Source organism: Stegostoma tigrinum, chromosome 21 (assembly GCF_030684315.1).
Source record: "Stegostoma tigrinum isolate sSteTig4 chromosome 21, sSteTig4.hap1, whole genome shotgun sequence".
Taxonomy (NCBI): Eukaryota; Metazoa; Chordata; class Chondrichthyes; order Orectolobiformes; family Stegostomatidae; genus Stegostoma; species Stegostoma tigrinum.
In genome coordinates, this window is record NC_081374.1 from 52153407 (window position 1) to 52175763 (window position 22357).

At 41.9% G+C, this 22357-nt stretch overlaps 1 protein-coding gene across 1 annotated transcript; it reads left to right on the plus strand.

Moving 5' to 3' along the window:
* The first annotated feature begins 17046 nt into the window (after positions 1 to 17046).
* Positions 17047 to 21699, plus strand: LOC132210829 (G-protein coupled receptor 39-like). The gene is made up of 3 exons (XM_059653278.1): positions 17047 to 17303; positions 19886 to 20558; positions 21495 to 21699. The coding sequence occupies exons 1-3, from the start codon at positions 17132 to 17134 to the stop codon at positions 21697 to 21699; spliced, it is 1050 nt and encodes a 349-aa protein (XP_059509261.1). The 5' UTR covers positions 17047 to 17131.
* The last annotated feature ends 658 nt before the right edge of the window (positions 21700 to 22357 follow it).

Here is a 22357-nt window from a genome sequence, read left to right on the forward strand (position 1 = left end):
CTCTTAGTTTATTTAGCCGCCTGAATTATCAAAGGCCTTCTGGAAATTCAAATCCATCACATTCACTAGCTCTCCATTGAGTAACTTGCTCATTTCCTCTGAAAACATTCCCACAGATTTGTCAGGCATGACCTCCCCTTGTTGAAGCCATACTGACTCTGCCCTCTGTTACCGTGCAATTCCAAGTACTCCACATCTCATCCTTAATAACGGACTCTAAAATCTTGCCGGTGACTGAGGTCAGGCTAACTGTCCTTTCACTTCCTGTCTTCAGAGAAAACAGTTCAGGGAATTTTTTTTAAAAAATAGGAAAAGAAGTATGAAGAGAGTCAGGCTTACAAAGATCCAGAGTTTTAGCTTTTTTTTTCATTCCATTGTTGAAATTGAGGTTTTGGATTTGAAGCTGTTCAATACAGCTCTTTCTCTCTCTCTCTCTCTCTCTCTCTCTCTCTCTGCTGCTGATGTTACAAAAGCTGGAACTCTGTGCTGCTGGATTCATTCTGTTGGTGTTCCTTCTTTGGAAAGCGAGACGATAGAAAGTGAGGGAAATCTGCTGCGATGCGTATGTTTATGAAATGCTTCAGTTTTGGAAGAGTTGATGATTAGTGATATTTTCCCTGGAGCTTTGGAGGCAGAGGGGTGACATTATATAACTTTATAAAACCATGAGGGGCAGAGATAGGGTCAATATGAAAGGCCTTTTTCACAGGGCAGCAGATTCCAAAACTGGTGGGCAGAGGTTTAAAGTGAGAGAGGAAAGATTTAACAGTGACCTCAGGGGCAACTTTTTCATGCTGATGGTGGAGTGTACGTGGAATGAGCTGTCAGACGAAGTGATGGAGGCTACTACAATGATAACATTTAAAAGGCATTTGGATTGGTGCCTGAATAGGAAGGGCTTAGAGGAATATGGATGAAATGCTGGCAAATTGGACCAGATTAATTGCGGATATCTGGTCAGCGTGGGTGAGTTTGACTGAACGGCCTTCTTCCTCGCTGTACATCTCTCTGACTTTGTTTGCATTGTTCTTCCTAAATGGTCATATGTTCATGAGAATATCTCTGTAGCAGCATGGAATATAATGCTGAGTTTAATTCCTCTGAATGAAGGAAACCACAGTTGACAAATTACAATTTCAAAAACAAATAATTTAACCGTTGAGATCAGAATTTTACAGCTAAATCTTGTTCCTAAATATGCTACATCTCAACAGGGAATTGCCTGTCATGACATGCTTAGCCTTTTTTAAAGTGTGATGTTGTAACCTCAATGTTCTCATTGAGATCCAACAGCGTATAAATTGAGTGCTCTGAGAGACTGCTGACAGATTTTAACACAGTGAGATTCTCTGCATCAAAAAGAGACAAACCCCTTGGGATAGAAATGCATTTTCCGATCTACAGTGTCTTGAAAATATACTACAGTCCACTTGGTGTTATTGGAATACCAGGGAGGTGTGTCATAAAATAGTCGAACTTCTGTAAAATTGAGTTGGTCTCTGGTTTTCATTCAGTGAAGAATATATTTACATCCTGTTCTACTGTTTACCATGATACAGGGACTGAATCAATGACATTGCTTTATGGAGATAAATGTGTGAATGATTTTTACTGTTCGATTGTGTGCTGTCAAAAATGAACATCAGTTTGCAACTCACGGTCTGTCTGAATCATCAAGCTATTTTGTTTCCTGGAAGCAAGTGCACAATTAAACCTGCTCGCAGTGCAAACAAAACCTCTGATAACATATACTGGGGGTTTTGGGCGGGGTGGTGTACATATTAGAGTAGACTTCTCTCAACAACACATTACTAACATGGAAGGTTAACCAATGTGAATGGCGTGCATGAATAGGAAATCACTGTTTAAAAAATGCGCTGAATAGTTCGTGAGACAGTAGATACCTGACCCTGGAGACATATTTTATTGGGATGTGTCACTGAAAGATTTCCTTGTATTTGGCCAATACCTGGAATAAGCAAGTTAGTTCTATTTCCAAATTAATCTTTTGGTAATCCCAGTCAAAACAGTAGCCTCTGCATATTTTATAGACGATAAATATTGCAGCGAGTTTAACATTTCTGATCTTTTATTATAATTGTACTGAATGAAATGTGTTGCTTTTTTCATGTTTATGTTCTTTACTGCATCAGTAAAGCTTGTTCACTATTTATTGTCAGATGAACACCTGGACAGTGTTGCTACAGTGTTTACCTTCACCTTTGGGTGAGAGAGTGTTCTGAGGGAGCGTTTTGTCGTGTCCACCTGGGTGGAGGTGTGGTCAGTTCAGATGCAGGAGGGAAGTGATGATCAGTTCCGTGTAGAATGCTGGGGAATGGTACACTGTGGTGTACAAGGGTCGGGTCTGTGTCAGGCAGTGAAGAAGGGAAGTGTTTTCATGTCTTAGAGTTATAAGGGGGCTGAGGGCAGTGTAGTTGCAGCTGGGTGATGTAAGTATTAAGTCGATTCAGTCGTTGCTCAGGAGATAAACCATGTACTAATAGTCTGAATGTACCTAGAGTAGTTTCTATTGAAATTCTTTTTGGAAAAAATCACTTTAGATACAGACTTCGGAATGATCCACGCATGTCAATGTCTTCAATGTACTAGTTACTTACAGTTCAGCTAGTTCTGAGACATTATTACACGCTTCAGAAATAGCTGCAACTTGATATCAGGCTTCTTTGAGTTGAGGCACTACCGCTGGTACACTACCACGACTATTGCTTCAGAATGTGCTATGACGGGGAATCTGTGGACTTCTCAAGCTCAAATCCTATCTATACTGGCATAATGACTGTCCAGTCACTGGGAAATCTGTAGCATTAAGTCCAATGAATAAGCATCGCCCAGGTGATGGACTCATCATCCAAACTGAACGAAACCAGTTAAAAGTATTGGGAAAAGAAACAAAATGCATGTCATTGTGAAAAAAAACATCATTCAGCAGATTGGATAAAATGGAGCAAAAAGAACAAAAAAAAGTGGTAACAAATAGTGTACAAGAGAAGCGAGCCAATAATATAAAAATAGATAATAACAGATTCTATTTAAAAAACATTTCCCAATACGAGTGTTCGTCCTGCACAGTGTGAGACTCGAGAATTAATAGTGTTAAATACGGAAAAAGATGATGATTTGATTTGGTATTTTGGATCAGTCTTCCCTTTAACAGTTACAGTTGTAAAAAAGGAAAGGAAACGATTGAGGAACTCAGAAATGTCCCAAAAAACTGTTCAAGTTAATTGAGGTAATAATATCATCTGAGAGCGGCCTTGCATAGTTTTAAATGTTCCAAAACTGCCCTTGTTTCAGGGACGGCCCCATTTCATTAGAAAATAGCAAATCCACGTCATTCAGTAAAAAAAGGGAGGCAGAAAGTGGAATTTAGAGAGCAGTTGACAAAATGTTCTCACTTGGAAAATATGTTTGACCGATCTGTTGGAGTTCTTGGAGATGGAGACTACTACCGTGATAAAAGTGACAGAGTGGATGAGCAGGACTGGGATTTAAGCTGGCATTTCATAAGGTGCAGCATCATAATTTATTGCAGAAATTAGACACTCACAATGTCGATGCTCTCATTTTGGAATAGATAGGTGATTGGTTTTTGCTGCCAACTGAAAATAGATAATGTGGTGAAGAGGACATAAAGAGGCTTCAAAGAAAGACAGATAAGCTGCACGGGTATGCAAAGTTACAGGAAATGGAGCATGATTTGTGCAATCTGAGATGATCACATTGAGCAAGAAGAACAAAATGAGCAGAGTATCTCGATGCTGAGAGACTGCAGAACACTGAGAGTCAGATAAAGCTGAGTGCTCTCGCACAAAAGGTGCAAACAGTACATAATTCTACAATGATGTTAGAATAATATCTGCAAGGATTGTGTCTTTTACTTAAAATTTTGCATCATTGAAGGCTATGCTTGAAAGAAATAAAGAACTGTTCTACAGCACAGTGCTTGAAAGGGGAAGCTGTATTGTTGAAAGGAATGCACCTGGCAACCACTGCAAGCATTGTGTAAGCAATATTTTACACAAGCAGTAACCAAGGTTTGAGTTGCAGGTGATTCAGAGGTCTGTGGGCACAGAGAGGCAACAAGAAGCCCATTGGTATCTGCACCAATGACCAATTATAAATTAAAGAGAACATTTTCCTGCCAACAATGTCACAATTAGCACTCAGCATCAGCTGGGAAGAAGTTTCAAAGAGACAGAGGATTCAGATCTGGTCCAGCTCAGCGAAAACTCCTCAATTTCTCCTGTCAAAATTCATTGGAAATCTAAGGAAAACAAGCTTATATTCCATGCAACAATTGCAGCAAGCTGTGACATTAAACTGAAGAGGCAGGAGATCAGGTGGATAGCTTTAAAAATGCTTGGCAGGTAATGGCATCATTGCCAGATTGGTAGTTTTCATCTGTAACATTATGAAATTTCCATCTAAAATTGTTTTAATTTATCTTGTTCATTTGTAATTCCTGCTGGTACAGTCCTTCACCATAAAGTTCTAAATGTGTGAGCTTTGATCAACAAAAGCCAAGCCATTGCAGTGCATTATTGTCACCGAGAATGGTTTAACACACATTTCTGTACTTTTTCTTTCTCCCTTACAGTTAATTTAGTGGCGATATTGATCCTGTCTCATGGAAAATGTGGCCTTTCTACTTGTACCACTAGCTACCTGTTGGTGATGGCAATGTCGGATCTATTATTTATTATCACAGAAGTCATACTATGGCGAATCATTTCTTCCTATTTTCCAACATTTTTCTTTCTCATTACACCTGTGTGTAGTGTTACCCATGGTCGGCGTTGTGTAACCTTGGATTGATCGGTTTGTGGATATTTGTTGTGAGGGCCTAAGGGCAAAATATTGCACAGAGAGAACAGCAGCTGTGGTTTTAGCAACAGCAGGTTGTTTCCTCTGTTTGAAAAACATACCTCAATAATTTGTACTGGAACCTGGAGATGTAATAGACAATGTGCCATGGCTCTGTTACATAAAGCCAAGATATCGTATTGATACTGGATTGGTGTTATTTAATTATTTTGAGAAAATTTTAACTCCATTGCTCCCATTATTTTTAATGTTGCTGCTGAACACTCTAACCATAAAAAATATCAGGAAGTAGTCACTTCCACAAGAGACTGAGAGGTCAAAACACCAAAGATAATTGCAGTGATGCAGAAATAGAGAGTAGGAGGAGGTCTGTGATTTTGCTCTTCAGCATATCCAGCAGCTTCATTCTTCTGTGGTTGGTGCGTGCTGTAGAAATTTTGTATTATAACATCACAGGTGCAAATATCAGGAATCATAACAATTCTGAATTCATATTCCAAAGAGTTGGATTGACTCTGCGTAATTTGAGTTGCTGCACAAACACATTCATTTATGGAACGTTGCAGTCCAAGTTTCGAGAGCAGCTCATGAGTGCAATGCAGTATCCCATCAAATCAATGCTTCGACTGATAAAGAAACAGACTGACTGAACAACCAAGGTACGTGTCCGAGTGCTTTTAGTCCATTACTGTCAAATACATCACAGGTTCCCAGTTATATACATGACAAGGAATGGTGCAAAGCCATCAAAATGTTGGAGGTGACATGTCAACACTGCCGCCCTCATCCAGGCTTTCTATTACCTCTTCCAAAATTCTCTAACAGATTTATTTTACACAAATTCGGTTTTTGAGATCCATGCTAATCCTATCTCATAAAGCTGCCGTTTTCCATTTACTAACAATTCTATCCTATTGTTTCTACACGTTTCTGGAGATTGTTAACCTTTCTGGCCTGCAATTTCTTGTTTTATATTTACAATCTTTATTGAATAAGGTAGTTGCAATATTCCAATCCTCTGTCACCTTCCCCATGTCTCGGGAACACAGCTCATTTTTGTCCGAATTTTGACTCTAACTTTTACAAGATCCTTCCCTGCATCTCATCTGGAATATATTTTTTGTAACCTGTACACACAATGTTCTTTCTAGCTTTCTCATCAAATTTCAACCCTTCCCAATACATCATTTCCTTCACTGACCGTGACCTGTTTTGATTCTCCCTCATTGATAAATGGTTACATTTTACTTAATGCAACATGAAAACTCATGATGACCTTCCTTACAATCAAACAGAACATTGCAAATTAGACAAACACTGAATCGCACCAAGCAAAAATCCAACTTACATGCTGATCACTAAACCTACCCTGAAGAATAGCTGAATGTTCTGAAGGATAAATCTATCATTCACCCAAACCCAGCTGTAAATTAAACCACTGTTCTCGCTGGAACTGAAAATCTAAGTTGAATCTCATGCTAAACCTAATATTAATTGTAACCCTATCCCTAAAATTAATTCTGAATTTGAAGGTGAAATTGAAATTGAAAAACTGAATTTAAACACCAATCAAACCACATTCCTCATTGAGATTGTATCCAAACTCCACAATATAAAAAATTGCCTCCAACTTCCATCCTAATTCTCAAGTTAATTATTATCTTTATCCAACTGAGAATTCAAAATTCATGTCAAAAATTGTGTTCAGCTTGAACAGCACCCATGCCTAACAATCCCCTGAAACCTTGGTATTTTACCGTAAATGCTAATTGAAACCTTAACCTATAATGGAGTACTAAACTTAACTTTTAACTAGTTTTCACCAAATGTTATCCCAACCCTTCATTGACCAACCTGTAAGCCTGATCTAACAACAAAATTAGATTTTAGTGCAAGGTGCGAACTGGTGAGTCACTGATTCAGTGCCATTTAGAGTAACCCTGAGAATTTCCCTCATGAGACTGTCCCTTGTTTTCTGAGGAGTAGTGGGAGGGATGGCCAATGGTGGGAGCTGTGGGAGTCATAGCTGGAGAACGTATAGACTGTCTGGCCTTCACATCCTTAGGTCAAGTCACATTGCACATAATACACACCCTGGTCCCCCCACTACCACCCGAGACCCTGGTTGTTTCATTGACTCAGGGAATGATGATGTGTTGTATGAAATTTCCACATGGATCCTGGACAGGTGGAACAATTTCGGTGAAGTACATGTCTGTGGAACAATGATGAGGGTGTAAAGAAGTGCTGTTGCCAAAGGTCATGCATTCTACGTAGAACAGCAGAGGGAATCAGAGGAAGGAGGAGTCAGAGAGATTGAAGGCTGTCGAAGAGATTTTTAACTGAGTGGCTGAATGAGTTTGAGATTTGACTTGAATGCCTGTGAGTCACTTGTTTTAGCAATACTTATCCTTACTACAGTTTACATACTTACAATGGGAGAGGGGCGATTGAAAATGTAATGGTTGCCCTGATTCCACTGAGGTCACGTGACAGACTTAATTCCAAGGCAGAAGTTCACTTCTCATCTCGATTGTTCTGGACGAGAGCAGTCCAGATCACGCTACCCGCCACCATCCCCTCCCAGACCAACAAAATGAATACCATGGAGGTAGCATAGAAACTAAGTTCTATATTTCTTGAAGACAAGTATAAGGTGCTGTGTTGCAGGAATGATTTGATTTGTCCACCATTCAGCTTTTGTAAAAGCACACTTTACTCTTCGCACACACTCAAAATACAACAAAAAGATTTAGTGCCATTTTACCTGATTGAAATACTGAATAAGAGAATGGATTATTTAACCACTAAACACCAACTAAGCAGCATCATCTCGGCAGTGTGCAGTAAACACCCACTTGACAAAGGCAGTTCATCAGACCAATCATTATTCTCACATTCTGTCTCTCTCCAGTCCAGTTGAAAAAAACACCAAAAGAAACAATTTGCCCCTTGTGGTTTCAAAGATGAAGCCTCTCTGTCTAAGCCCTGACTCAGCAACAGGAAACTCAAACTTAAAGCTCTCGCAGCCAGCAAAAATCACCAACACACTGAAGGCAAAACCAAACCTCCTGACCCTGTTCACTCATGATTCTAATCCAGGGAGAACTCAAAGCTCTTTACCAACTGCCCGTCTGAAGGAGACATTTCGACACCACTGTGACAACAGCCCTCAACACAAGGAACAGCACATCTCTGTGAGGCACAGTATCATCACACTATTCCAAGCTGTCAAGATGACAGTGTTGACCGACGAGGATTCATTTAGAAGAATTAGTCAGTGATTTATGGATAATCGATAAAGCAAACAGGATTTTTTTTTTCAAATGTGCAACATTCTTGGAAACAATACTGATTCGAAGTGGTTTGCTTTCTGTTAGTAGGAGAATCTTGAACTTGGGTTCGATATTGACAGGTCAGCAAATATGGGTGGAGGGGATGATAAATTTCTTCAGTCAAGGTGCAGTCAATATTTGGGATTTGTGAACAATGAAAAAGTTTTGCTAAATTTGTTGTAGTGTTTCTTGGAAGTGTCATATTCTGTTCATAATATTGTCATGAAATAAAACATGCATGGAACTTAAAGGCACTGCTAATTTCGTATATTTTGAGGCACAATGATTTTCATAACAGAAAAGCTGTGGGATCAAATATTGGAAGAGGAGAATCCTAAAGCAACTCAATGAGGTAACAATGAAATAAATAGCTTTCCTTTTCAGATAATGTTAGTTTTGTGACAACTAAAGGGTAATGACTCCAGCGGGAACTTGCCTCTGATCGTCGGTTCAGTGTGACCACAAGATATTTGAGGACAATTGAATGATATTAATGCGTGTGTCGGACAATGAAACTTCAAGTTGGCATTTCCCTTCAGTATTAGTGCAAGGTAAGGATGAAGAGTTTATGATGCCAGCAATCAGGACACCTGAGAAACCAGCTTTGATACGCACGAATGAGATTAATCCATGCGCTGTAGAAAAATTTCACTAGTTTTAGCTCAGCTAAATATATTTGTTATGGAACAATACAGTGTTTTCGATATGTGTCCCAAACAAGGTGAGTTCAAGCAAGATCCAGGTGCAGGCCCAATGTATTTAAATGAACATTGAAATGGTCCACCACGCACCAGGTAAAAGGGAACAGAACCTGTCAAATGATATTGCATCTGAAATGTAAGAAAACAATTACAAAGCACTTAAATACAGCAAATCGAATAAAATAATTTGATACCAAATTACACAAGCTGCCATCAAAAGCAAGTGACTAAAGTGGTCTTACAAACATTTTTATTGAAAGACCCACCAAAAAGGGTTTGAGGGCTTGTCAAATGGAATTGCAGAGGAAATTGTACAGCTGTCAGCACCATGATCCAGAAAGCACTGATTCCAATGATGGGTTGTCCAATATTGTACAATGTTCATTCAGCTGGGATTGATTGGAAAGATCTAATTTCTTGAATTATTTTCCACCTTTACATGCTAACATGAAAGAGACAGTCAAATACACTGAAGTTTGTGGACAGTATCCCAGAATGAGCATCAGGCACCCCTGAGAGACAACCTGCCAATCGGAACTGTGATGCACTGAAGGATAGATCAATGGTGAAGATCTATTTATTTGGAATAATTTCGATGAGAGCAACCTTGATTTGATTTGTGATAACAAGGTGTAGAGCAGGATGAACACAGCAGGCCAAGCAGCATCAGAGCAGCAGGGAAGGTGACTCTTCTGGCCTAGACCGTTCTTTGGAAAATGAATTTTTGAAGAAGGGCCTAGACCAGAAATGTCAGCTTTCCTGCTCTTCCGATGCTGCTTAGCTGCTGTGTTCATCCAGCTCTACACCTTGTTATCTCAGATTCTCCAGTGTCGGCAGTTCCCACTTGATTTGATTTGATTTATTACCATCATCTGGGCTGAGGGAGAGTGAAAAGTGGTGTTTTACATGCATTACAGACAGATCATACAAGAGAAGTGCACCTGGGCAGTAGAACAGAGTGCAGGATTCTGTGTTGCAGCAACTGGGAAGGTACAGAGAGAGATCACCATTCACATTTAAGAGGTCTGTTCAAACATCTGACAACACTGGAGAAGTAACTGCTTTTTAATCTGTTCAGACATGAATTCAACTTTGATGACATATACCTGATGGATGTGGGTGGAAGAGAGTATAACCAGGATGGGAGGGATCTTTGATTATGTTAACTGCTTTCCCGATGCAGCGGGAAGTACAGATGAAGTCGATGGATGGAAGGTTGGTTTGTGTGATGTGTTGGTCTGTGTTAACAACTCTGTATTTTCTTGTGGTCTTGGGAGAAGCAGTTAACATATCAAACTGTGATGCAACCAGATGGGATGCTTCCTATTGTGCTTCTGTATAAATTTGTCAGTCTGAGGCATGCCCAATTTCCTCAGCCTCCTGAGGAAGTAGAGGCGTTGTTGTACTTTATTGACTGTAGTGTCAATGTGGGTTGAGCAGAACAAATTTTTGGTGATTGTCACTCCCAGGAACTTGATGGTCTCGAACAACCCCACCTCAGCACCATTGATTCAGACTGGGACATTGCCTTCAATCCACTTCCTGAAGTCAATGACAAGCTCATTCATTTTCCTGAAGTTAATGTGAGACGATTGTCTTTGCACTATTCTGCAAAGCACCCTCTCTCCTTGTTGTCCTCATCTCATCATTGTTTGTGATCAAGCTTGCAACAGTGGTGTCATCAGTAAACTTGTGAGTAGGGTTGGTGCAAAATTTGGCTTCATAGCCTGTGTGTATAAGGAGTACAGCATAAGCCTGAGTATGCAAACTTGTTGTTGAGGGTAATTGTGTATGATGTGTCATTGCCTATTGTTACTGACTGTGGTCTGTTGGTCAAAAAGTGGAGAATGCATTCACGGAGAGTTGAGGGGCGGAAGAGTGACCACGGTCCCAGAGTTTGGAAATGTGATTGTTTGGAATTGTGTTGTTGAAGGTGGAGTTGTAGTCAGTAAGTGGGAGACTGACATAGCTATCCTTTTTGTCCAGATGTTCCAGGGAGCAGTGTAGAGCCTGGAAGATGGCATCTGCCAAGGATCTGTTGAATGAGTAGATGAATTCTAAAGGATCAAAATAATCCGGGAGGCTAGAGTTGATGTGAGCCATGACCAACCAGTCCAAGCACTTTATAATTTTGAGGTCAAAGCCACCAAGTGGCAGTCATTGAGGCACGCTGCATGATTTTACTTTGGCACTGGGATAATGGTGGCGTTGTTGAAGTATATGGGGATTTCAGATCGCAGAAAGGAGCGGTTGCGAATGTTTAAAACTACTCCCACCAGCTGGTCCATGCAGGGTCTGAGTGCCCAGTCACTTTCCGTGTGTTCCCCCTTCAGAACGCATATCTGGGTGGTGCCCATGTGCACGCGTCTGTCCAATATTGTTGGGATAGGTGACATCTTTTCACTGCCTTCTGTTCAAAGACAGCGTAGAATTCATTGATCTCAATCGGGGAAGGATATACTGTTGCTCACGATTCTGTTCGACTTCACTTTGTAGCCCATTATTTTGTGTAATGGCGGTGGGATGGGATGCTCCAGCCAAAGGTTGTCCACTCTGCCTGTTCTTTTTCTTCATTTCTCCTCCTTTTCCTCCCTTCTCTCAGCTTCCAACACACGGCTCCGACCTCCGACTCCCAGCCTCTGAAGCAGGGACGCCAGTGATCAGCGGCCGGAAGCTGGGACGTCAGTGACGACTGCGCCAACCAATCATGCAGTTTCCTCAGGCGAGAATCAGAATTATCATCAGGCTGGATGTAAGAAAGTGAATCAGTGCTGATTAATATTCGATTCTCTGGAGAAAGAAATGGTTATCGCTGTACAACAAATTTTTCCATTATCAGTGTGATGATTAAGAAAGTGCCATGTAAGAATGTGATTCATTTTAAAGCAATTTCCTCAGAAACCGACCAGCACATGGAACTGATCTGTGGCACCCTTCACTCTCCAATAAAGAACTGAACAGCGTGTAATCTGCTCAAATAATTCTGCTGGACCTTCCAGCAGCAGCAAAACACAATTAATGCTATTAGATTACAAGTAAGGTGTAAAATGATAGCTAGCCAGATAAAACAATTCAGTACGAAATGCAAAAATAAAACAAAGAACTGTAGACGCTGGAAATCTGAAGCTAAATCAGAAACTGTTGTAGGCGGGGTTCTGTGGACCTGCTGTATTCACTCTGTTTCCCTCATCACAGATCTTTCGAGACCTGCTTAGTTTCTCCAGCAAGCTCGGCTTTGTGAATGCCAGTGACAAGGAATTTGCATACATATGTTGTGTTATGAACAAAGAACAGGGAACAAAGAAAATTAGAGCGCAGGAACAGGCCCTTCGGCCCGCTGAGCCGGCGCTGATCCTCTGTCTAAACCTGTCATCTATTTTCTAATGGTCTGTGTCCATTTGCTGCCTGCCCAGCCATGTACCTGCCCAGATATATCTCAAAAGACGCTAACGTGCCTGTGTCTACCACCTCCGCTGGCAACACATTCCAGGTATCCACCACCCTCTGCGTAAAGAACTTTCCACACGTATCTCACTTAAACTTTTCTCTTCTCACTTTGAGCTCATGACCCCTCGTAATTGAGTCCCCAAATCTGGGAAAAAACTTCTTGCTATCCACCCTGTCTGTAACCCCTCATGATTTTGTAGACCTCACTCATGCCCCCACCTCAATCTCCGTCTTTCTAATGAAAATAATCCTGACCTACTCAACCTCTCTTCATAGCTGGAACCCTCCATACTAGGCAGCATCCTGGTGAACCTCCTCTGCACCCTTTCTAAAGCGTCCACATCCTTTTGGTAATGTGGTGACCAGAACTGTACGCAGTACTCTAAATGTGGCTGAACCAGAGTTTTATACAACTGTAACATGACCTGCCAACTCTTGTACTCAATACCCCGCCCAATGAAGGAAAGCATGCCGTATGCCTTCTTGACTAGCCTATTGACCTGCATTGCCACCTTCAGCGAACAATGGACCTCAACACCCAGATCTCTCTGTTCATCAATTTTCCCTACGCCTTTTCCATTTACTGTATAGTTCGCCCTTGAATTTGATCTTCCAAAATGCATCACTTCGCATTTGCCCGGATTGAACTCCATCTGCCATTTATCTGCCCAACTCTCCAGTCTATCTATATTCTGCTGTAATCTCTGACAGTCCCCTTCACTATCTGCTACTCCACTGATCTTAGTGTCATCTGCAAACTTGCTGATCAGACCACCTACAACTTCATCCAAATCATTTACGTATATCACAAACAACAGTGATCCCAGCTCAGATCCTCGTGGAACACTACTAGTCACAGGTCTCCAATTTGAGAAACTCCCTTCTACTACTACTCTCGGTCTCCTGTTGCCTAGAAAGTTTTTTATCCATCTAGCTAGCACACCCTGGACGGCATGTGACTTCACTTTCTCCGTCAGCCTGCAATGGGGAACCTTATCAAATTGTCCATAAGTGGGCCAATCCTTTCTCTCGTTACCTTCTTGCTCTTTATGCATGAATAAAAGGCTTTGGGATTTTCCTTACTGAAGTCCGTGCATATGACATCTGCAGCCTTTCCCTCATCAATCAACTTTGTCACGTCCTCAAATAATTCTATTAAGTTGGTAAGACATGATCTTCACTGCACAAAACCATATTGCCTATCACTGACAAGCCCATTTTCTTCCAAATGGGAATAGATTCTAGCCCTCAGTATCTTCTCCAGTAGCTTCCCAGCCACTGACGTCAGGCTTACCGGTCGATAATTATCTGGATTATCCTTGCTACCCTTCTTAAACAACGGGACAACATGAGCAAGTCTCCAGACGTCTGGGACCTCACCCGTGTTTAAGGATGCTGCAAAGATACCTGTTAAGGCCCCGGCTATTTCCTCTCTCGCTTCCCTCAATAACCTGGGATAGATTTCATCCAGACCAGGGGACTTGTCCACCTTAATGTCTTTTAGGATACCCAACACTTCCTCCTTCCTTATGTCAACTTGACCGAAAGTAAGCAAATATCTATCCCTAACCTTAACATCTGTCATTACCCATCTCCTTGGTGAATACCAATGCAAAGTACTCATTAAGAATGTCACCCATTTTCTCTGACTCAGCGCATAACTTTCCTTCTTTGTCCTTAAGTGGGCCAATCCTTTCTCTCGTTACCCTCTTGCTCTTTATATATGAATAAAAGGCTTTGGGATTTTCCTGAACCATGTTTGCCAGCAATATCTCATGTCCTCTCTTAGCCGTCTTAATCCCTTGTTTCAGATTCGCTCTACATTCCCCATATGCTTCCAAAACTTGTTCTGTCTTCAGTCACCCAGACCTCATGTAGCCTCTTGGCAAGTCTCACAATTTCACCTGTCATCCATGGTTCCCTATTCTTGCCTTTTCCATTCCTCATTTTCACAGGAACATGTCTCTCTTGCACGCTAATCAACTTCTCTTCAAAAGCCTCCCACATATCAAATGTGGATTTACCTTCAAACAGTTTCTCGCAATCGACATTCCCCAGATCCTGCCAGATCTTGGTATAGTTAGCCTTCTCCCAGTTTAGGACCACTCCCATCCTTGTCCATGAGTATTGTAAAACTTACGGAATTGTGTTCGCTATTTCCAAAGTAGTCCCCTACTGTAATTTCAACCACCTGGCTGGATTCATTCCCTCACACCAGATCCAGTTTGGCCCCTTGCCGATTTGGACTACAGACATACTGCTCCAGAAAAACCTCCTGGACACACCTTACAAATTCTGCTCCATATTGACCCCTAGCACTGAGTGAATCCCAGTCAATGTTGGAAAAATTAAATTCTCCCATCACCACCATCACCCTGTTTCTCCTACACCTTTCCATTATGTGTTTACATATTTCATAGGTTAGCTTCAATATACATGGATCTCCCTGATAAGACCTGTGCTTACACATTAGGATCTTTCTGCTGAGCCTTGTGAAGCTGAGTGAGGTGAACACTGTGTGTGGAAGAACACATGCTGCATATGTGAACTACTCCAGCAGGTTTGTGACTGAGGAATGGAAATCCAAAAGCTTCCCAATCGAGCCTGGGGTCAGGAAGGCCGATATTATTTCCTCCAACCTTGTTGTCCATTGCACAGAAAACTCTGGGGCGACCTAGCCACCTGGTTTGTGTTGAAATTTAGACATGCACTGTGTTCACTGAGATGGCAGACCGAAGGGAGACATGGTGAAGAGAAATTGTCAGCGGGAGGCAATGTGGAAGGGGGACATGGAGAGAGAGGAGATACAAATTGGTTACATGCTCACTTACACTGTCATCAGAATTTGATAGCAACCCATTTTAAGCGAAACTACCCCGAATTAATTGGAATTATCACCTTCTCTCATTGTAAAAAAGTGTACAAAGTGTTCATTCCTTCAGTGTCTGGTCTGAGCTTGGTTGCAGTTGTCCAGCCATGAGGAACCATCCCACCAATCAGTGTTCAGGAGCTGATGGCTCACAAGGCTCTACTGTGGTAGTATCCTGCTAATTTAGTCTCTATGTCAGCATTATTCTGTCCCTCTTTTTTGAAATGTGCGGTTGGGGGAACTCACAGTTTAACAAAGTCACCGTTGTGGCTTCAGCCAAACCTGGTGCTTGAGTTTCTCCAGCAGTGATTGTCTGAGATTTAAGAATTAACATTGAGGAGCCACATGACTGAGACTGAGCATCCCATGCATTTGAGGCACCATGGTCCTTCTGTTTATTCCATGAACGAGCTGATATAATCAGACAATTCCTAATCTCAGCTCTGTGTTTTGCTAATGCTTGGAAGTTCATTTATACAGAACCCCATCTCAGAGACAGAGAGAGACAGAAAGGGAATGGGTGGGGGCACGGTGAGAATGAGAAAGAGAGAGATAGAAGGGTAAATTCTGATGAAATGTCACATGAGCAATTCATGCCCCTTTTGTAGTGTCACGCATGAGTATTTTGCAAACATTTTGAAATGGAATATTAACTATTTGATTCTAAGATTCACTGTCTCTCACCCACACCACAGAAATGATAAACTCTGACCGTGGACTGAAAATAACCCTTCTTCAGCTGATCCTAATTCCTGGCAGATCAGTTCCTGTAAATCAATGGATCTTCATTTATATCTGAGATGATGGTTGGGCAACAGATTTGATGAGTAATGATTTGATGATGAATTTAATAACTGAAAGTGTGTGCATTGATGACTAATTCCTCCAGTCCTTCAATTTCACAGTTCGATAACCTGATGATGATTGTCAACCAAAAGCGATGGTCTTGTGATCTCTCAAATTCTGTCACCTATTACCCAGTGCGAATGGCTTTGGGCTACATCATGCATTTCATTTTCAGTTGAAGCATCTTAAGTTATTTGAGATTTATTTCTGAATTGTATGCCAGTGCAGCGTTGTTAATTATTTTGCCACTGGTGACACACAGCACCATGTTTTGGTCTGGCTCATGGTCACTGTAACCTTTAATTGATGTGGGGCCACTTGTCTGAAGCTGAAAACTAAACATTACACTCAGAAAATGTCAGGACATGCAGAATGGTGTTTTGTTGGTGTTTTGTCCATGAACCCGAACAGTTCGTTTACCATCACTGGGTTTTTTTTTTGTTGAAGCAGAGGAGACTGAGCAGGGACATGACTGAGAGGTATCTGAAAATCAGGGACACTGATGCGTTACACAGGACAGAACTTTTACCCTTTGTGGTTGCATCAATAATGGGCAGCACAGGTTTAAAGGAACAGGTAAAAAGGAATATGGGAGAGTTGTTTCATTATTGGTTTCGCTCAGAGGTTGGTGGGAGTGTGAAACTCACTGTTTGACCGCATTACATTAAGGAGTATTTAAATATTTACTCCTTTATTGACAGGGTGATGGGCCAAAATGTGGAAAATGTGATGAGGGTAGTCAGTTCATTATTGACCAGCAGACAGGCTGACTGGTCTGTATGCACACTGTGAAAGCCCATGCATTTCTGTGTCAGAGTTGTCATGTTTATTTGAAGTAAATAGAGCCCTGTGCAGTCATCCTGCCTGCGTTCAAGTTCCCTTCATTCAGCAACTGATTAATGTCAGTCTCTATGGATCCCAATTGTGTCACTGGAGGGTTTCCTCTTCTCTTCATAAACAACTGTTTACAGCATGTTATCCCATAGTGTCAGCAGGAGCCTCACCTACGACAGTAAAAGAGATCAGCTGCTCCAAAGAGAGGGAGCGGAGATCGGAATCTGAGAACAAGAGATTGGAATGTTCTAACAATGGATCAGAATGTGATACCAATCGACTGGAATGTTGTAACAATGGACAGGGATTTATCCTGGTCTCTTTTCATTCTTTCTTTGGTGCCTGTGTCTCCATATTGGATAGGGAATCTGATTGATGTTATCCAGCACTTTTACTATCCCATCCTGGCTACTGTTGGAGTCCCTGGTAAGTCTCCCTATCCAATTGCTGATTGTAAGTAACTTAGAGAATGTAAGGACAGAACATGCCACAAACCAGAATCAGTAGATATGAAGATGCAAAAGCTCAACAGGTCAGAGAGCATCTGAGGAGCAGAAAAGCCAACATTTCAAGCCAAACCTGTTCGTCAAGACTCAACAGGGGATGGGGGAGCTCAGAAGTAAATACAGAAGAGGAGGTGGTGCTAAGGGAAGGGTCGGTGGGATGGCGATTGGTGGATGTAGGTAGGAGGTTATTGAGATTAATCAGTGGGAAGTTTGGAGTGGAGATGTGAATAGGCAGGTTAGGCCACCTCAGGGAAGTGAGGAGGAGGGGGAGACTGGACATGGGATAAGCCTGAAAGTGGAGGGATTTTGAAGCTGGTGAAGTCAATTTTCAGGTAACTGGGCTGTCGGCTTCCATGGTGAAATATCAGATTTTGTTCATCCAGTTTGCGTTTATCCTCACTCTGACAGTGGAGTGCTCTGCTTTTCCAGCTTCACATCTGTTGACACTGATTGTAAGTATCTTGTTGAACAGTGCTATTGACTTGGCCACTCATTCTGTGACTATCTCTGCTCGTATTGTTCCTACTGAGTCTCAGTAAGTTGTCACATGGCCCCCCGATGTCTTGGCTCTGCATTAAACCCATCATACAATCCAACGAGATTAATCAAAGCAAAATTACTTAGATTGACATCTGAATTTGCTGAATTACACTTTTAGATTGGTTACAGCTTTGAGTAAATTGCAGTGTTGAGTCAATTACACTGTTGGATCAATGTCAATTTTTGGTCTTTCCTAGATTTGGTCAATTGCATGTTGGACAAGTTACATGTTGTGTAAATGACAAATGACAATTGGATCAATTAGATCTTTTTAATAAATGACATTTTCGGTTTAATGACAGTTTTGAGATGTCCGTTGGGGTTATGGGGGCATGCTGTGCGGTGCAGACGCCTGTCAGAGTGTTCAGACCTTATTAATGCAGCCTTTGTAAACCAGCACTTTCCAGCATTGTTTCAGAAATAGTCGGAAGTGCAGGTGCTGGAGAATCTGAGATAACAAGGTGTAGAGCTGGATGAACACAGCAGGCCAAGCAGCATCATAGGAGGAGGAAAGTTGATGTTTTGGGCCTAGATCCTTCTGAAGAAACGTCAGCTTTCCTGCTCCTATGATGCTGCTTGGCCTGCTGTGTTCATCCAGCTCTTCACTTGCTGACAGCATTGTCTTCTTTTTTAATGAGATTCCCCAGTGTGCCCCTCACTCCCAGATCCACCATCACTTTGTTACTTCATCATTTCTGCCTCCTGCATCACTCTCCCCTCAGCTCTTCCTCCTCCCTGCTCTGCCATCCCAAATCCCTTGACTCCCCTGGTTATTTGCTTTTCCATACTTCCAACATCACTGCCAGAGATCCACGTTCCTCCAGCTCTGGGCTGTCCAGCAAAAAACAACCATGACAAACACATCAGTGCAGCACTTCTTTCACTCCCCAGGAATTTTGTCACTCCATACTCCCCTGTCACTCCATAATCCTCTTTAACTTCTGGCCCTGTTGTCACCTTATGCACAGCTATTACTCCCAGTTTTTGTTCTTAGTAGACACTGCATGTGACTCCAAACTTATTGTCACTCCACATTGCCTGTCGCTCGACTCTCCCATTTCTCTCCGTACTCTGTCTCATCCCATAATCCTCTATCACTCCATACCCCGTGTCATTTCATATGTCCCATACACTTCACACTCCCCTATTACCCCATACTTCCCCATCACACCCAGATCCACTGTTGTTCCTCACTCCCCTGGTACTTCCAACTTTGTTGTAACTCCGTACACCTCTGTCACTCCCAGTTCTTTTGATACTCCATTCTCCACAGCCACTCCTGTCATCCTCAGGATACCATCTAAAAATTATTGTGAGACCAGCCTCTCAGTCACTACCTGCTCTATTGTCAATCCTGGATTCCAGTCACTTCCAAGTCCCACACCTCTCGGCTCCTCTGTGATTCCTGTCATCATGGAATTCTTCCCAGATTCCCTGTCAGTCCCAACTCACACCCCTCTGTTCTGTATTAGAATGTCATTATTCAACATTGAACTATTCTATTTGTCATTCTGTGTGTGCTGTGTTGAATTTTCTCTCACAAACACAGACACAAACTCTTCTTCGATGAATCTGTTCTGCCAGTGATTAATTTATTTACTGTAATGCAAAAGACAGAAATTTCCAGTGACCAATTGTCTTTCAGTGATGCGGTAGGATCCTTCAGTCTCACAATGTTTTCAAGCTCCACATCAGGAACTGTAAATAAGTACCTGGCGCCCAATCTCTGGTGATCTCCTGTTTGGTACTTTAAGACATTGTTCTCAAATGTGTAGATCCATTGTTTTGAGGAGTGATTGCTCTGTGTACTTTGCATTTCATGTTTTGAAATAGTTCCCATTACTTATTTTGTTAATTCAAGTATAAAATCACTGAATTTGAAAATTGCAGCAGGTTTATGATAAAGCTGATGACTTTTCCTGTTGGCTGATGAATAATTATTTTTCTTTGCCTTCCTGACAGGTAACTTAATGATAATTTTCATACTGCTTCACAGAAACTGTGGATTGTCTAAATGTATCACTCGGTACCTGTTGGCTATGGCCTTCGCAGATCTATTAGTCATTATTCTTGATCTGATATTAAGACATATCCCAATCATTTACTCAATTTATTCCCTGATGTCCCTCCCTGTGTGTAATATCCACGCTGTCCTGATTTATGCAGCCACTGACTGTTCTGTCTGGTTCACCGTCACTTTCACCTTTGATCGATTTGTGGCTATTTGTTACCCACACCTGAAAAGTAGATATTCCAGTGAGAGAATGGCATCTGTGTTTCTGGGAACAGTGACTGCCATCAGTTGTTTTAAGAATATATTCTGGTATTTTATGTTTTGGGGTGATTATCGAAGGTCTAATGACCCTTGGTTTTGTTTGGTAACATCAGCTGGTCAGTGGTTTGCAATCTATGGTGCAATTGAGTTCCTCCATAACATCCTAAACCCATGTGTTCCATTTGTCCTGATATTGCTGCTTAATCTTTTCACGGTCAGGCACATTTTAGTGACCAGCAGAGCCCGCAGGAGACTCCGGGCTCAAGGCAGCAAAGAGCCTCCCAGAGACCAAGAGATGGAGAGTCGAAGAAAATCCATGATCTTGCTGTTTCTTCTCTCAGCCAATTTCATCCTCTTATGGTCATTGTTGATGTTTTATTCTGTGTGGTGGCGGGTGAATTCTTTGTGTTATGCATCCCTGTATCTTTACTCTTTTGTGCAGGAATTGGGCTTCATGCTGCAGCTCCTCAGTTGCTGTACAAACACTGCAATTTATGCCGTGACCCAGACGAGATTCAGAAAGCAGTTGAAGAATGTGCTGTCATATCCATTGACTCAGATTTATCTATTAATTAAACACATTTATTAATGTTCTTGTTAGGATTCTGTTACATTGTTTCACATTTCCAATCTGTAAATGGATTGATGCCACGGAGCGGAAAGGTGACTCAATGATTAGCACTGCTGCCTCTCAGCCCCAGGGACTCTGGTTCAATTCCACTCTCGGGCAACTGTCTGTGTGGACTTTGCATGAAATATCTTGGGGATTAGGGTTCACTGAAGGGGACAGACCATGATGGTTGATGATGAAACAGTGAATCCCTGGTGTGTTTCCTCCGGATGCTCTGGTTTTCTCCCATCGTCAAAGATGTCTCGGCTAGATGGATTGGCCATGCTAAATTGTCCGTAGTGTTCAGGGATGTGTAGGCTAGGTGGGTCTTCGGGGAATGGTCTGGTTGGGATGCTCTGTGAGTTGGCATGGGCTTGTTGGGCCGAAGGGACCTTTTCCACACTGTAGGAATTCTCGGATTCTCTCGGAGCAGACAGCAGATGGAACCTATTTCCAAGAGGACAGTACAGGGCAACTTTATTGATCATAACAAAAAAAACCTCAAACATAACATTGAAAATAAAGCAAAATGTTGCAGACGCCGGCTATCTGAAGCAGAAGCAGAAAATCATTGAGAAATTCAACAGGTCTGGCAGCATCTGTGTTGAGGGAAACTGTTAGCATTTTTAGTCCCAATTCGACTCTCCTTTGGATCTGAAATGATCGATTTTATTGTGATGGAGAAGCGGTGAAGATGAGCAAGTGAAACAAATTTTGAGGGCTCCCACAGCAAAAGACAGAGGAAGTGCGAAAGTTGACACAGAAGATGCATATTTCTGTGACGGTTTGGTCACTTTATCTGATAAAGGGCGTGCTGGCCACAAGACAGTGCAACAAACATTCAGTGGACTGATTCCTGGAACAGGAGTATTGACAGGAAGCAAAGACTGAATTGGCTTTCACTGGGGTTTTAATGAATGATGTGGCATCAAACAAGAAGCCACCAAATTCCAATAGGACTAGCCGGGATATACACAGGAATTATATGCTGGATGACCAGGAAGTCCAATACCAGGTGCTCACATCTAAGGTTACAGAGTAAGCCATTCAGGACTGAGCTGAGGAGAAATGTTTTCACCCAGAGAATGGTGAGTCTGTGCAATTCACAGAAAGTGATTGATGATGAAACAGTGACTGTTTTCAAGAAGGAGACAGATATAGTTTGAAGGGCGAAAGGGATCAAAGGAAATGGGAGAGAATGTGGGACAGGCGGCTGAGTTAGAGGGTCAGTCATGACTACATTGGGCAGCAGTGCAGCACTGATCAACTGAATGGCCTCGTCCAATTCCTGTTTTCTAAATTGCTACAAAGTAAATCGAGATGAAAATATCGCTTTTAATGGTCACTGTTAACCCGACACAATGGATCTGAACAGAGGGACAAACAAACCATGTGGTGGGAAGGCTGCAGAAATAAATTGGAGATTAGGGTTCACTGAGTGGGACAGACCATGAACATTGTCCTCAATTTTGATTTCACCCTCCACCCCGCACATGGATCTGTTCTGAATGAAATTTATTCCCACTCCCAGTCCATTGGCCAATAACCA

Coding starts and splice junctions, on each gene's coding strand:
- LOC132210829 (XM_059653278.1), top strand. CDS start 17,132: ATGGATCAGAATGTGATACCAATCGACTGGAATGTTGTAACAATGGAC. Junction 17,304..19,885: donor GGCTACTGTTGGAGTCCCTG/GTAAGTCTCCCT, acceptor CCTTCCTGACAG/GTAACTTAATGATAATTTTC. Junction 20,559..21,494: donor GCCAATTTCATCCTCTTATG/GTCATTGTTGAT, acceptor GTGATGGAGAAG/CGGTGAAGATGAGCAAGTGA.